Raw genomic sequence first — 13,232 nt, 5'->3', positions numbered from 1 at the left:
GATGATTAGTAACAATACCAGCATATTTTTGTTTCGATATTGGATAATTTTTTATTTATTTCAGAACAAGAAACTATGTATTACTAGTGTATATACACACACACACACACACACACACACACACACACACACACACACACACACACACACACACACACACACACACACACACTTACCTATTATTGTTTAAATATAAGATAACTTCTCATACCTTTTTATAGGAAATTTCTTCACCTGACGCTCACATAAAATTTCTCCGGTTAATACATAGTATAAAAGATCTAAGTTTATAACGCAATATTATCCCTACTAAAAGACAGTTAATTTATACAGGTTTCATAAAACCAATCTTGCATTCAATTCCCAATGTCTACTTGCTGCCACCAAGGAAGAGAAAAGCATAGCTGATGCTCTTTCACCCAAAACTAAACCACCAGCAATAACAGACTAGAAATCAAAGGAAATTGTCAAACTCTTAAAATATTCAAGACTTCAAGAAATTTCCTATAAAAAAGGTATGAGAAGTTATCTTATATTTAAACAATATTATTAAAAGTAGGAAGAATTGGGCTTCATTGCTCTTATATTTTGAAACTTACCTATTATGTATACTTAAAAATTACTTAAAATCCCATGAATTCCCTTAAATTAAAAAAAAATAAATTATTTTTATGTTTAAAAAAATGGAGTGCATAGCTTACCACCTATCAGGGGCATGGGGTATTTGAGAAATTATATTAATTTAGGAAGTGAGGAAGAGAAGGAAGTGAGAATTTAGGAAGAAAGAGCACCAAATAAAAAATAATAATAAAAAAAGGAGAAAGACATTGATTATTGCAGTTACAAATAGTATTTAATATGAAATAAATAAGCAGTTTAATTTTAGTCAATCCTTATTCTTTCCCAACACTCATTTTTTCAAACCATATTCTTTAATTTGCAGGTGCAATTCAAAGCAAAATTAAGATAATGAAAATAGGATAAAAGAAAGCATAATGACGACTGAAACAAGATAGGTTTTTGAAAAAGGCCATCATCTGTTGATACAAAGATATAAATAAATAGGAGAGAGAGAAAACATAACTAAATATGCGAAGTCACATGTTCTCATTTACTTGGAAGAGGGGATCACATGGTAGATTAAGTAGTTTATTACTGAAATGATACAATTTACAGGATTGAACCACCTCAGTGCCAGACACAAACAATTCATGGTTGGTTTTGTTTGAGAACTCCTTGTTTCACATCTTCAGGCCTATGAGGATTACAACTTTGTTTGATGAGTGAGATTACAAGTTTTCAATTTGATAATAATATATGCATTGATTGAATTATGTTAAATAGAAGATAATTCAATTATTTACAATATAATGTAATCTAATTATATCTGAAATATTAGAATATATTCCATTATATGTACAATTGCTGTCTATTTATTACGCTTTTGTTCATTAATTAATAAATATAGTTTATGAAAAATTCGTAGAGTTACTCTCTAAATTAGGTTGGAAGGGTTCACCTATTAATATGATACCGGAGTGAAGTTTTTTAGTCCAGATGGGGAGGACTGGGAGAGGTAGGAGTAGACTGAGTGTTTATATATGTTGGGGTTGACTTAAATGCTATCAATGGGAGGTTGATGCATGGCTAAATCCGGCAGGTTTTGGGGACAGGAATATATTATGGCAGGAATATTAAGCTAGTTCCATAGTTAAGGGTGTGGGGTGAAGAACAGTTTGAGAGTATATCTATGGATATTTCTAAACATTTTAACCCCCGTCCCAACTATATTTTCACTACTTTTAGGCTTCCTGCAGTATTGTGCAAGGCTGAACAAGGTCAGTATTTTTTTTTCTCTTCCTTGGTACCTTTCTGGTCCAGCCCAGAAAACATCGTTAAACTTTTATATTACATCAATTTTTTTTGTGGTTAAGCTTTCAACTTTCGTTGTCTTTTGAAGCCATCTTAATATTTTGATTATGTTGTGCAAAAGCCATATAAGGTTAATAAGTATAAATAAATGGCAATAACTGACATAATTTTGGGCTAATTAAGTTTACTGAAAAATAGAGGGAAAATAAATTATCCTCAGTCAAAGTCTAAAAAACCAAATCAATCAGGTCCAAATATATATATATATATAGTCAATGGAACCACTATGGATACTGTTTTCAAAACAAATGTAAATCACAGACGGAGATAAAAGTTAAGCTATAGTTGGTAAACATTTTTCATAACAAATTAAGAAAGCAAGGATGTTTAAATTCAATTAAATATTCCAGTCAATTAAAAAACTGAGGAAATCAAATTAAAACCACATGAGAAACAAAAAATTGAATGTGAACAAAATAAAGTTAACTAAAGAATATCTTAATATAAAAACGTGAAACAGAATTTACAGAATGCAGAAAACAGGTCAATAATTTTCTTTAAGTTACTGACTACAGAAAGCAAAGGTAAGATCAAGATCATATTTACATTTCACATAAATCAGAGGTTCCCAAACCCTTATGCATTGTACTCCCTTAAAACATTTTCAACGTTTGACACATTCCCCCATCTTCCAGAACAAATGAAAATACACAGATTTGCCATTAACTTTAGCTATGAGTATACAAACTTTTATAAATGAATACATTTAATTTTAAAGATTGAAATAAAATGTTTCATACTTTGATTAATGGGTTGGTTAGTCCATATTTCATTAAAAAACTGCTTCATAAAAATAACTCCCCCAAAACAACCAAGTGTGCCCTCAGGGGGGAGGCATGCCCCACACTTTAGGAAGCCCACAATAAATGGATCCTGAAAGTTGAAAACCAGGTTGAGATAAACAGGTGAGAAACTGAATGCAGCAGGAAAATAATACAGGACTGATTGAAGAAGGAAAGGGTTAATTCATCGTAGAGAAAAGGGCAGGCAGAAATAATCCAGTAAACTGAAAATGAGATTTTAATCATATAAACATGTTATAAAAAAATAACTAAAAAAAATAAAAATTAAAAGCCATAAAAAAAAACCATCCACCTCAAGTCACAAGAAAAGGTAAAAATAACTGTTTACTTTGCATGTTAGTGCGAAATGTATATAGTGCTGACTTCTCAAAGTAACTATCAAACGCATAGCATGATACTGGACTGTCTCTTGATAATTAAAGTCCATGAAAATTAAAAGCCTTTAAATATCTTAATTAAAAGCCTTTAAATATAGATAACTTTTATCTATATGTTAAATTGATTATATAAATGACATCATAATTTAAACCTCAATCCATTATCTGGTGCACTTGGTGTATTTTATACACAAAAATACTGTAAAACTTATATAAATTTAAATATCTATTAGAATTTCATCAGTGTGAATTTTAGTATTATTACTCCAGTATGGTAATCATTTTTAATTGGAAAAATTTAGGCATGAATTTTTTTTTTTATAGCACCACGTTCATCAAAAAACAACACTGCTATGATAACTTTCAATTGAGTTTTGGTTGCTGCTTCTTTATTATATTTAATGAAAACCCTAGAAAGGTATTAGAACCTATAGTACTTAGTACTGTGCATGGACTGAAGGTTGAGAAGATAAAAGACACTTGTTGACAGTTCTGTAGACTACAGTTTTCAGGATATAAATGTGAAGGAAGATTGTTTCAGAAAACAGAAGTTGAAGAAGAAAACGTTGGTTCTATGAGTTTGGAGTTGAACAGTGAATGGATGCTGGCTGTTGCAGCATGTGTTCAGACTAGTGTGGAAGAGAGTGGGAGAATTATGCATGTTAAATCTGGTCTACGGTTTTTTTTATGAGCAGAAGCAATATTTGTGATGTTCTTATGCCAAGAGAGATTAGAAGTCAGGGTAATCCTTAATAGAGATATGTAACTTGAGGAACAGCAGACTCATTTTGTGAAACTAAAATAGGACCAGGTTTTTGAAGGACCGATATTAACTAAGCTTTCTTTGCACCACTGGAGAATTACCTGGATATCAGTGTTTAAGGTATTAGTGGTGGATATTCAAGAAATTGAAGGGTCAAAGTTTCTCAAACTGGAAAGTGATAAGTAGTGTGCTATCAGCAGCAAAACTGGATAGGATTTCCAGTCAGTGAAAGAAGGTCATTAATATACAAGAAGCAAATGGAAGGAGAAAGGGCTGAACCATGGGTAATAGCATTAGTGGAGAAGTTGGAAGACAGAACCATTAACAATCACCTGCAGCAAGCAGTCAGAAAGAAAACTGGATATCCAATTGTGAAAAACAGTCAGCAATCCATAAGATGAAAATTTGTTTAGAAGACCTTTATGCCAAACATAATCAAAAGACTTAGAAATGTCAAGATCCTAAAATGAATCTAGATGGACTGATAGACCCAAATATGATTCTGGTTTTGATATATTTTTTTTTTTTTTTTTTTGCATAGGTCATGGTATAATTACATTTTAAAATAAAAAATTGGAAACCCCTAAGAATCAATGTTTTAACATCAAGGCAATTAAAATATTAATTAATAGCACAAGAAATATCTGAAATACATGCTCAGTCTAATTTAAAAAGTATTTTTGATTTAAATTAGGTCATCACCAATACTAAGCTTTAACATATACAACTTTAAAAAAATAATTTGGGATTCAACTTTCATACCAAAATTACTGTATTTGTTGGACCATAACATGCACTTTTTTCCAATGGGAAATGTTGCATAAAATTCCCCTGCACCTTGCAGTTCTAATGTATATTACGTACATGCAGCGACTTTTTTTTTTTTTTTTTTTTTTTAAGATCAGGCTGTATATTGTAAGGTTGGTCAGCCCCGTGGCACACCTACTAATGTGGAAAAAAAAAAACAAAAAAAAAAAAAAAAAAACAGAAATGAATAAACAATTTAAATTCCATTTTTATTGCCAAAAATTAACTTGGATTTCAACATGACAGAAACACATGGTTCATATTTTTGCATTAATTTAACTCATAAGAAATTAATGAGCTCCACATGATATCAACTGTGTAAGGACAAACATTTATTAACTTATATTTATTTTATAGACTTAAAATTTTTTATTTTATTACAAGTGCTTACCATATACAGCAATTCCTTTGCACAACAACAAAAAAAAAAAAAGGTGGCACAGATCAGTAATAAGGGAGGAGGAGATATTGATTCTGATAGTTTATGGATATGCCTACAGGTGTCACACAATGCACTTTCTACATGATATGTGGCACACGCTGCAGGAAAAGGCTGAAGGCTCATACACTGAAGGTAAGACACCTGCCTTACCTTTAATGTATGAGTCACTGACTACCTCCCTGCTTCTTGTTCAGATCCCCATGCACAATTATAAGAAAATTATCGGCATGTGTAATGATTTGATTAACCTTATTTACAACCTTCAAGAATCAGTAATCCATTCTGTAAATTAATGAGCCACCAGTGACAAGAGGGAGAAAAACATCATTCTATAGCAGTCCATGTTTTTGTTTTATTTTTAAGTTTTAATTTGTTATAAATTTATAATCCTGGCAAAATAGTTACAAGGCAGAAGAGGTTTTCATACACAGTTGGCTTCAAGCTGAAGGTCTTTAATTATGATAATGAGCACGGAAACAGAGTAGCTGAAAGATATTTTGGTCATCTTCCAACTGAGAAAATAGTTCCCAGACCAATCTTGCAAAATAGAGAGAGAGAACATCCAAATTCCTTCACTTATACATAAAGACATTTGGATGTAAGCTCTCAAATTATCTTTTTTATAGGCATTACTTTTATAACATATACATATCACATTTTTTAGTTTTATATCACCACCAATAACTAAAACCAGCATTACTCTATAATTTTTATTTTTCACCCACTCTTCCTGTGATATCTTTGCTCTCTGTTTACTCCTGCTTTCTGACAATGTCAAAATTAAAGCAGTATAATCAAAAGTATCACTAAGTTACTAGATTACATAAAGAGAAAAACAACCATTTACTATTTAATAAAAACAGGGCCATACACTGAATAATATAAATAATACTGCTAACTAAAAAACAAAATTAGAATATGGACGAACAATTATGAATTGTATAATAATAGATATAAATTATTACTGACTCAAAGAAGGGTAAGAATAGATATAAATGATTACTGACTCAAACAAGGGTAAGTGAAGTGAGCAGTTTTTTTTCATTCACATTAATGTAATGTCTAATCATCTCCCCATTAACGTATGATCTGTACTTCTAATTCATTCATGTTAATGAAATGTCACATATTGGCTGTACTTATCGAACAGTAAAGGATATCAGTTCAACAGTTCTTAATAATATGAGATAGCTACAGAATGACAGGTGTTTCTACATTATTTCATAACATTCATCCTCATTCAGCCAATATACTGACTGTCAAGACTAACAAAATAGGATGGTAGTTATAAAAACATTTCTCCATCTCCTCAGATTTATTTCTTTATGATTACATTGGTTTGGATCAATCAAGGATTATGCTGGATGTCACATCTACCAAATGGATGATGATGTGAAGTTGTCCTCAAATGTACTCATCTCAAAGAATTTTATATAGCAAAGGCAAGTAGCTCTAGATAATATGAGTTTGTTTTTCTTGTGAATTATTGGCACAAGCTTCTAAGTATATAATGCACCAAACTTACAGTTAAGATGAGAGACTGATAATATACCATTTTTCTCTTTTTTGTGTGTGAACCATTATATCTAATAGTTAAAAAAAAGTTAAGTTAATATCAGTTGAAATTGATGGAGAGTAGACTGAGGAGCAACTGCAGTAACAGACTGCTCTATTTGCATTAATTTTTTTTTTAAGAAGTGCATGCAGGACTTTAATGATCGTTGTGGTGGGATAATTTAAAACACAAAACTGCATAAAATATACTCAGTAAAATTTTACAGTAAAACACTATTCTACTGAAAATTTATAACATATGTTAACTACTGCATGCAACATGGAAATTGCAGCATCATTAAGGAGTAGATGTAGGGACATACAAATTGAACTATGGATGGTGCCAGCTAAGGTATGCAAGTGATCAAATTCTTGCAAATGGAAATAGTAAAGACAGAAGATATGAACACCATGAATAATACCGATAGCTGCCCATGTCCAGATGGCTTGACAGTCAGCTGTTAAACCATCCAGATACTGTTAGACTAAGTGGACACGCATTTGGTATGACAATGCTGTAGATATTGCCATCTAATGGATTTAGAGAAAGTAAGGGTTCATCAAATTGCAAGAGGTTGTACTGACCACAACAGCATCACTACATAGAAGTGCATAATGTTGGCACTGTACAATGCTGTTGGACTTGCTGGGATTAATGGCACCAAAGCCTATTGGAAGCCAGGGACTGTCACAATGTAGCCACATTGTGACACAGTCCACAATGTGAGGAGCAGCATCTACTACAAATAGCAACACAGTACCCCTTTGCTATTACAAGCCAGCTCCAGAGTGACCTCCAGGCAGCAGCAGTGCAACACTTTCTTCCTAAATGATTCAATGGCACATACAGAAACCAATTTCCAAGCACAATGACCACTGAGCCACCACCACCACCACTGCAGCACAATGACCACTGAGCCGCCACCACCACTGCAGCACAGGACCCAATGATTAGAATAGTGAAGCGCTCATTGACACTAGAGATGCAAATAGAGAACAGTGCTGTCTCAAATGAGTCCAGGTTCTATCAAGGACAGAGTGATCATAGGGTGCACATCTGGAGTTATGTACGTAAGAAGTGTGCATAATCCAATAGAGCACAACAACTAGCCCTTGCTGTAAAGGTGTGGTGAGTCATGAAACATGGGCAACAAAAATCCTGATACACCACTCAGTGATAGTAAGTCCTGTTGCACAGTCTGTAATCCTGCAAATCCTCCAGAATGAAACCAAAGCTGCCTGTCCATACAACTTCTCAGGGACCCTAGTCCCTGGATGCCACCATTCAGGGCTGAAAGCACAGCACAAGTTTCCTCAGGAGGAGCAATGTGCTTTGGCTGGCAGCATGTCATCACTTAGCTGCCTATATTGTCACACAAGTGTGCACACTCAATACTGAATGAAGTCTCGTATCATGATGTTTTGTTCAGAATTGAGAATGTACAGTTTTATTCAGTACTTCACACCAATTTTGGGGGAATCCCTTACTTTCTTGCCACTGTTGTAATTTCCATGTTGCAGTGTATTATAATTTTAAATGCTAATAACTGACATGTAGTAAATCATATTAAACTTGTAAATAAGACTTACTCTGCTTGTGACACTGGTATTACATTATAATAAGAGAGTGGTAAGGCATCAAGATCAGAATAGTCAGATTCAGCTTTCTCATCTGTACAAACACAATTCCTGATTAAAACAGAATTAGAATTATCTTTTTCCTCCTGATTATCAAAAACAAACTGATTGGCATATTTACAATGATCCAGTTTCTTATCTTCATGACCTTTCATGTCACATTCTTCAAATAAATATGCATGACTTGCTGTTTTGCTCTCGGCAGTTAAAATACTGCTGGATGCATTCATTATTGATCTCTAAAATTGATGGTAGCATCTTCAATATATTTCTTCTGGCACATAAGCAGGTTACTGAAAAATGAAAGCATGATAACTACATATTGCCAACACAAATTTACATGAAATATACTTCTTCATTAAGCAGAAGATAATTACTTAAGCTACGTTCCAGGACTTCTTACGTAACTTGGTAAAGACTAATAAAATACTGCTACTAAATCCCAGATATGCCAAAATTACAAAAACTGCATAATAACATTAGAAGAATGGCAAAAAATGGTTATATATTTTTCAATTAATTAGTTATATATATAGAAAAACAGTTATATACATTTTTAATTAGTTCAATTAAAAAAACTTTATATGGGTACAGCAGTGAAGCAGCCAGAGTGGCACATAAGAAAAAAAGCATGTGTTATTATACTGTAAAAATTGATATGTATTTCAGAGCCTTGGTTATTATAGTTGACTTCACTGGTGCCAATCCCTTCACCACTTCTCGTATTGTGTTTGTCCTTTATTATTGTGTTCATTGTTGACACTGACAAATCTAAATTCTGTGCGATACTTGTTAATGTTTGACCATTTTCATACATCCCTATTGCTTTAATTTTCTGATCCAAATCAATCGCTTTCCTTTTCTTGGTTGATTTATTAGTACTGCTGTCACTTATTCTTAGTTGGCACCATGATAATGGACAAAATGAAATTTTCTGTCACAGGGTTAAGGCGAAACACACTATCACCTCATGCAATCTCACATTTTATTAAAGCACATTTCTGGACCATAAAACAATTTGCAGTTAGATCTTATTGCATTTGCAATAATACCGATAGCTGGAATTCTGCAAGTTTTTACATTATTATGGTGAAATGTGTGTCCCCCTTCACTGAAATCTTCAGTCATATAAAAGAACATAAATAAATTTTCAGAATCTTCTCTTCATTCCTATTTTTTAAGCTTCATAAACTTGTTACTCTGTATCTCACTTGTGTGCAGTGTTCTTCGTTATTGATTGTTTGCTTCTTTTTTTTTTACTGTTTTAAATTTTACAATCCTAAAAAAAAAAAAAAATTTACATAAATCCAAAGTTACATAACTTGGAGACTTGATGTATGCCAAAAAATTATTACCTAGCCTGTAAAGGAGTCCAAAGTTAAAGAAAATGTTCAGAATTTGCAAATTTCATTAAAATAACAGTACATCCCCACCCTCATAAAACAAAAATTCCCTACAATGGTTTGCTTTATAAAAATTTTTTTACCAAAATTTACATAATGGGGATTATGGTTTGCATTAATACGGTATGATGAAACATAGAATGTGTTTCCATATTGTAAAGGAAAGAAGAGATATGCTAGTGCAGTCCTAAGAAGGCTACAGCCAATGAGCCATAGCTCTTATTCTGTGGCCTGACTGGGAAACTGAATCATCACATATTATTTAGTCATGAAATCAATAAACATGCTCAATCAATTTGTTCAATGTACAACAACATTGTTTAAAGAGACAGCTGACAGTATGATTTATTCTTGACAGTACACAACCATCACAAAGTAGGGGAGAGTTTGCTTCATGTGGCTCATTAGCATTAGTAGAGGCATTTGATGCAAGAAAGCAAGCTTATGCAGCATCAGCCAAAAAAAAAAAAAAAACCCCACTTCCACTTCACCCCTCTGTTCGTTCAAAATACCTGTCCAGCTGAGCCTTAAACTTATTTAGGCTATCAACCTCCACCACAAGGGATGGAAGTCTGTTCCACCTACCAACCACCCGCTGGCTAAAGGCAAATTTCCGCACGTCTATCCTACATCTGTCTTTCCTCAATTTGAATTTATGCCCTCTCAGGTGATTTTTCTGAGCTAGAGGAAGAATCCCATCAGCATTGAGCATGCTTAAACCATTCAAGGCTTTATACACCTCTATCAGATCACCTCGCTGTTGCCTAGTCTCCAGACACTATAATTTGCAAAACTTAAGCCTTTCTTCGTAAGAGCACCCCTTTGTTCCATTCACTAATCTTGTTGCCCTTCTCTGTACTCGTTCCAGCAGCTCTACATCCTTCTTGAAATGAGGCCTCCAGACCTGTATACAGTACTCTAGGTGTGGCCTGACCATTGCCTTATACAATGGAATAATCACCTCCTTATCCCTGCTGGAAAAATTCCTGTATATCATTGACAATACTCCATGAGCTACTCTTGCAGCCCGTCTGCACTGCTCAGAGAACTTCATATCTGCCTGCACAACCACCCCCAAGTCCCTTTCATTCTCTACCACTGTCAGTGTAGTACCACAGAGTTGATACGTTGCTCTGGGGTTGCTGTTTCCCATGTGTAGTACTTTACATTTGTCAATGTTAAACTTCATTCGCCACCTCTCAGCCCATCTGCTCAACCTTTCCAGATCCTGTTGCAGCAGCATAGAGTCAGTAGTGTCCTTGACAACCCTGCCAACCTTTGTATCGTCTGCAAACTTGGACATTAAGCTTGATATACCATCATCAATATCATTTATAAATACAGAAAACAATAATGGACCCAGCCCTGAGGGACTCCACTAATAACATTAGTCCACGATGAGCAGTGTCCATTGATTACCACTCTCTGTCTTCTCCCCCTCAACCACCCCTTTATCCATAGCAGCAATTTGCCTCCAATGTCACACTGCTCCAATTTGTGTAGCAGTCTTCCATGTGCAACAGTATCAAAAGCCTTTCTAAGATCCAAGTATATAATATCAAAGTTATTCCCTGCATCCAGTTCTTTTGTGACTGCATCATAGTATCCAATCAAGTTGGTCACTATGATGCAGTCACAAAAGAACTGGATGCATGGAATAACTTTGATTCAAATAGCTAAGTAAGTTCAAATTATTTGTTCAAATAGCTAAGTAAGTATTTCATTTACAAATGACACCCAATGTATACAATTTAAAGTGTACTGCTTTTCTTAATTTTGTAGCATTTTTATGTGTTTCTGAGTATAGTAATTCAATCATGAGTTAATAAAAAAGGACCAAATCAACATAATCTGTAAAAGAGTTTTCGAAAAAAAAGTAGACATTTTTTTTTTTCAGTCATGAGTAAAAGCTATTTGCCTCATTTGTAAAGCACAGGTTACTGCTTTTAAAGATTAAAAGCTCAACAGTCATTTCCAAACAAAGGATTTTTCAAAATATACCAACTTATATACATCCACTCAGCTTCTAAATCAACAACACACACACTTTTTTTTATTGACTACAGTTGCACAAAGTAATTTGTTTGTTAACCAATGATTTCTACTTTCACCCACCTGAAAAGTGTATGTAAATTAGGCATTTCTTTTTTTTTTAATTTCATCTTGGAAGGGGGTATGAATTACAGGTAATATCTGCACCACAGCATTTTTAGAATTTGGTTTAGTACTTCTCATATATTTTCTTTTCTGAACGGTTTTTTGTTTTTTTTTCAAAGGAGTGGGACGGAGGAAGTTTACACACAAAAACGAGATAAATTATGTACAGGGTGTCCCAAAAATCCCTATACACCTATAATAATAAATCCTTTTTTATAAAATATATTTTAATGTATTAATTTGTTTAATAAAATATTTTTTTAATTTATGGAAAGAAACATGGTAAATCAGTCATTTTACTGAAGAAATAATAATGACAATATGGGTTCACCAAAGACCGCACAGTGGATGAACTTTGAAAGGAGTGTTTCAGGATTTCCAATATTTCAATAGGGAACCTCCAATAAAAGCAGCAGCAGCAGCTCTTGCATGGGGAAGGAAGTTATCTGCCTCAGGAAATATTAAAGATTCTCCACACTCAGGAGACCAAGAAACAATCCAAAAATAGTGAAAGCCTCATTGAATCAATTCAGCGTTTGCCTATGAAATCCGTACGAACACATTCTGCATAAATGGAAGTACCAAAGTCAAGTCTACACAGTTTGCAGAAATATTTTTAACTTCATCTTTACCACTCTAAACTTGTGAATGAATTATCTGATCAAGACAATGACAGAAGGAAAAACAAGCCTAGAGAATTTGCTTCAAACATTCAACATACTTGCTTCTCGAAGCAAAGTGTTGTTTACTGATGAATGGGCCATTTACCTGAATAGTTATCTTAAAAATGTGTTCCGGAGTAAAGAAAATCCACACTTTTATGAAGGAATTGAAAACAACCCAACAACATTATGCTCTGGGCAGCAGTTAGTGTCAGTCACTTAAAAGGACCCTAACTTAAGAAGTCACTTAACTTCTTCAATGGTTCTGTGAAGCAACATAGTTACCTAGAGATACTCCGAACATGGTCTGCTCCAACTCCATGTCCTGGGTATCGATAATAGTTACTGGTTCCAGCAAGATGGTGCACCACTTCACTATGTTTTATTGGTTTGAGAATACCCTATTTACATTTTTCCACAAAGATGGATTGGGAGAAGTTCTGAGAGCACACCTGCACTGCTTCCATGGCCCACACGAAGCGCAGATATCAAACCTGTATTAACTCACTTTGGGGTAGTTAAGGGGAAAGTAGTAGTTGTAGTAATGGCAAATGATAAAAAAAAAAAAAAAAAAAAGAATCTTATATAGTATCAGCCCAAACAAACAAAAAAAAAAAAAAAAAAAAAGCACCCATCTGTATCCCTAAGAATTTTTTTAGTTCTCCCTTGAATTTATTCAACCCATCCACTTCCA

At 33.8% G+C, this 13,232-nt stretch overlaps 1 protein-coding gene across 1 annotated transcript in view; it reads right to left on the bottom strand.

Annotated features, from left to right (window-relative positions):
* The window catches only part of LOC150087937 (uncharacterized), a 29,987-nt gene that overhangs the window by 2,800 nt on the left and 13,955 nt on the right, over positions 1-13,232 (bottom strand). Inside the window, exon 2 of the mRNA XM_090369283.1 lies at positions 8,269-8,609. Within this exon, the coding sequence (XP_090225409.1) occupies positions 8,269-8,546 (278 nt within the window). The 5' untranslated portion in view covers positions 8,547-8,609. The remainder of the gene's footprint in view (positions 1-8,268; positions 8,610-13,232) is intronic.

This window comes from Mastigoproctus giganteus, chromosome 3 (genome assembly GCF_048544385.1).
Source record: "Mastigoproctus giganteus isolate SK-2022 chromosome 3, ASM4854438v1, whole genome shotgun sequence".
In the NCBI taxonomy this organism is placed as follows: domain Eukaryota; kingdom Metazoa; phylum Arthropoda; class Arachnida; order Uropygi; family Thelyphonidae; genus Mastigoproctus; species Mastigoproctus giganteus.
Note: the sequence above shows the minus strand (reverse complement) of the source record. Positions and strands in the feature narration are given on the sequence as shown.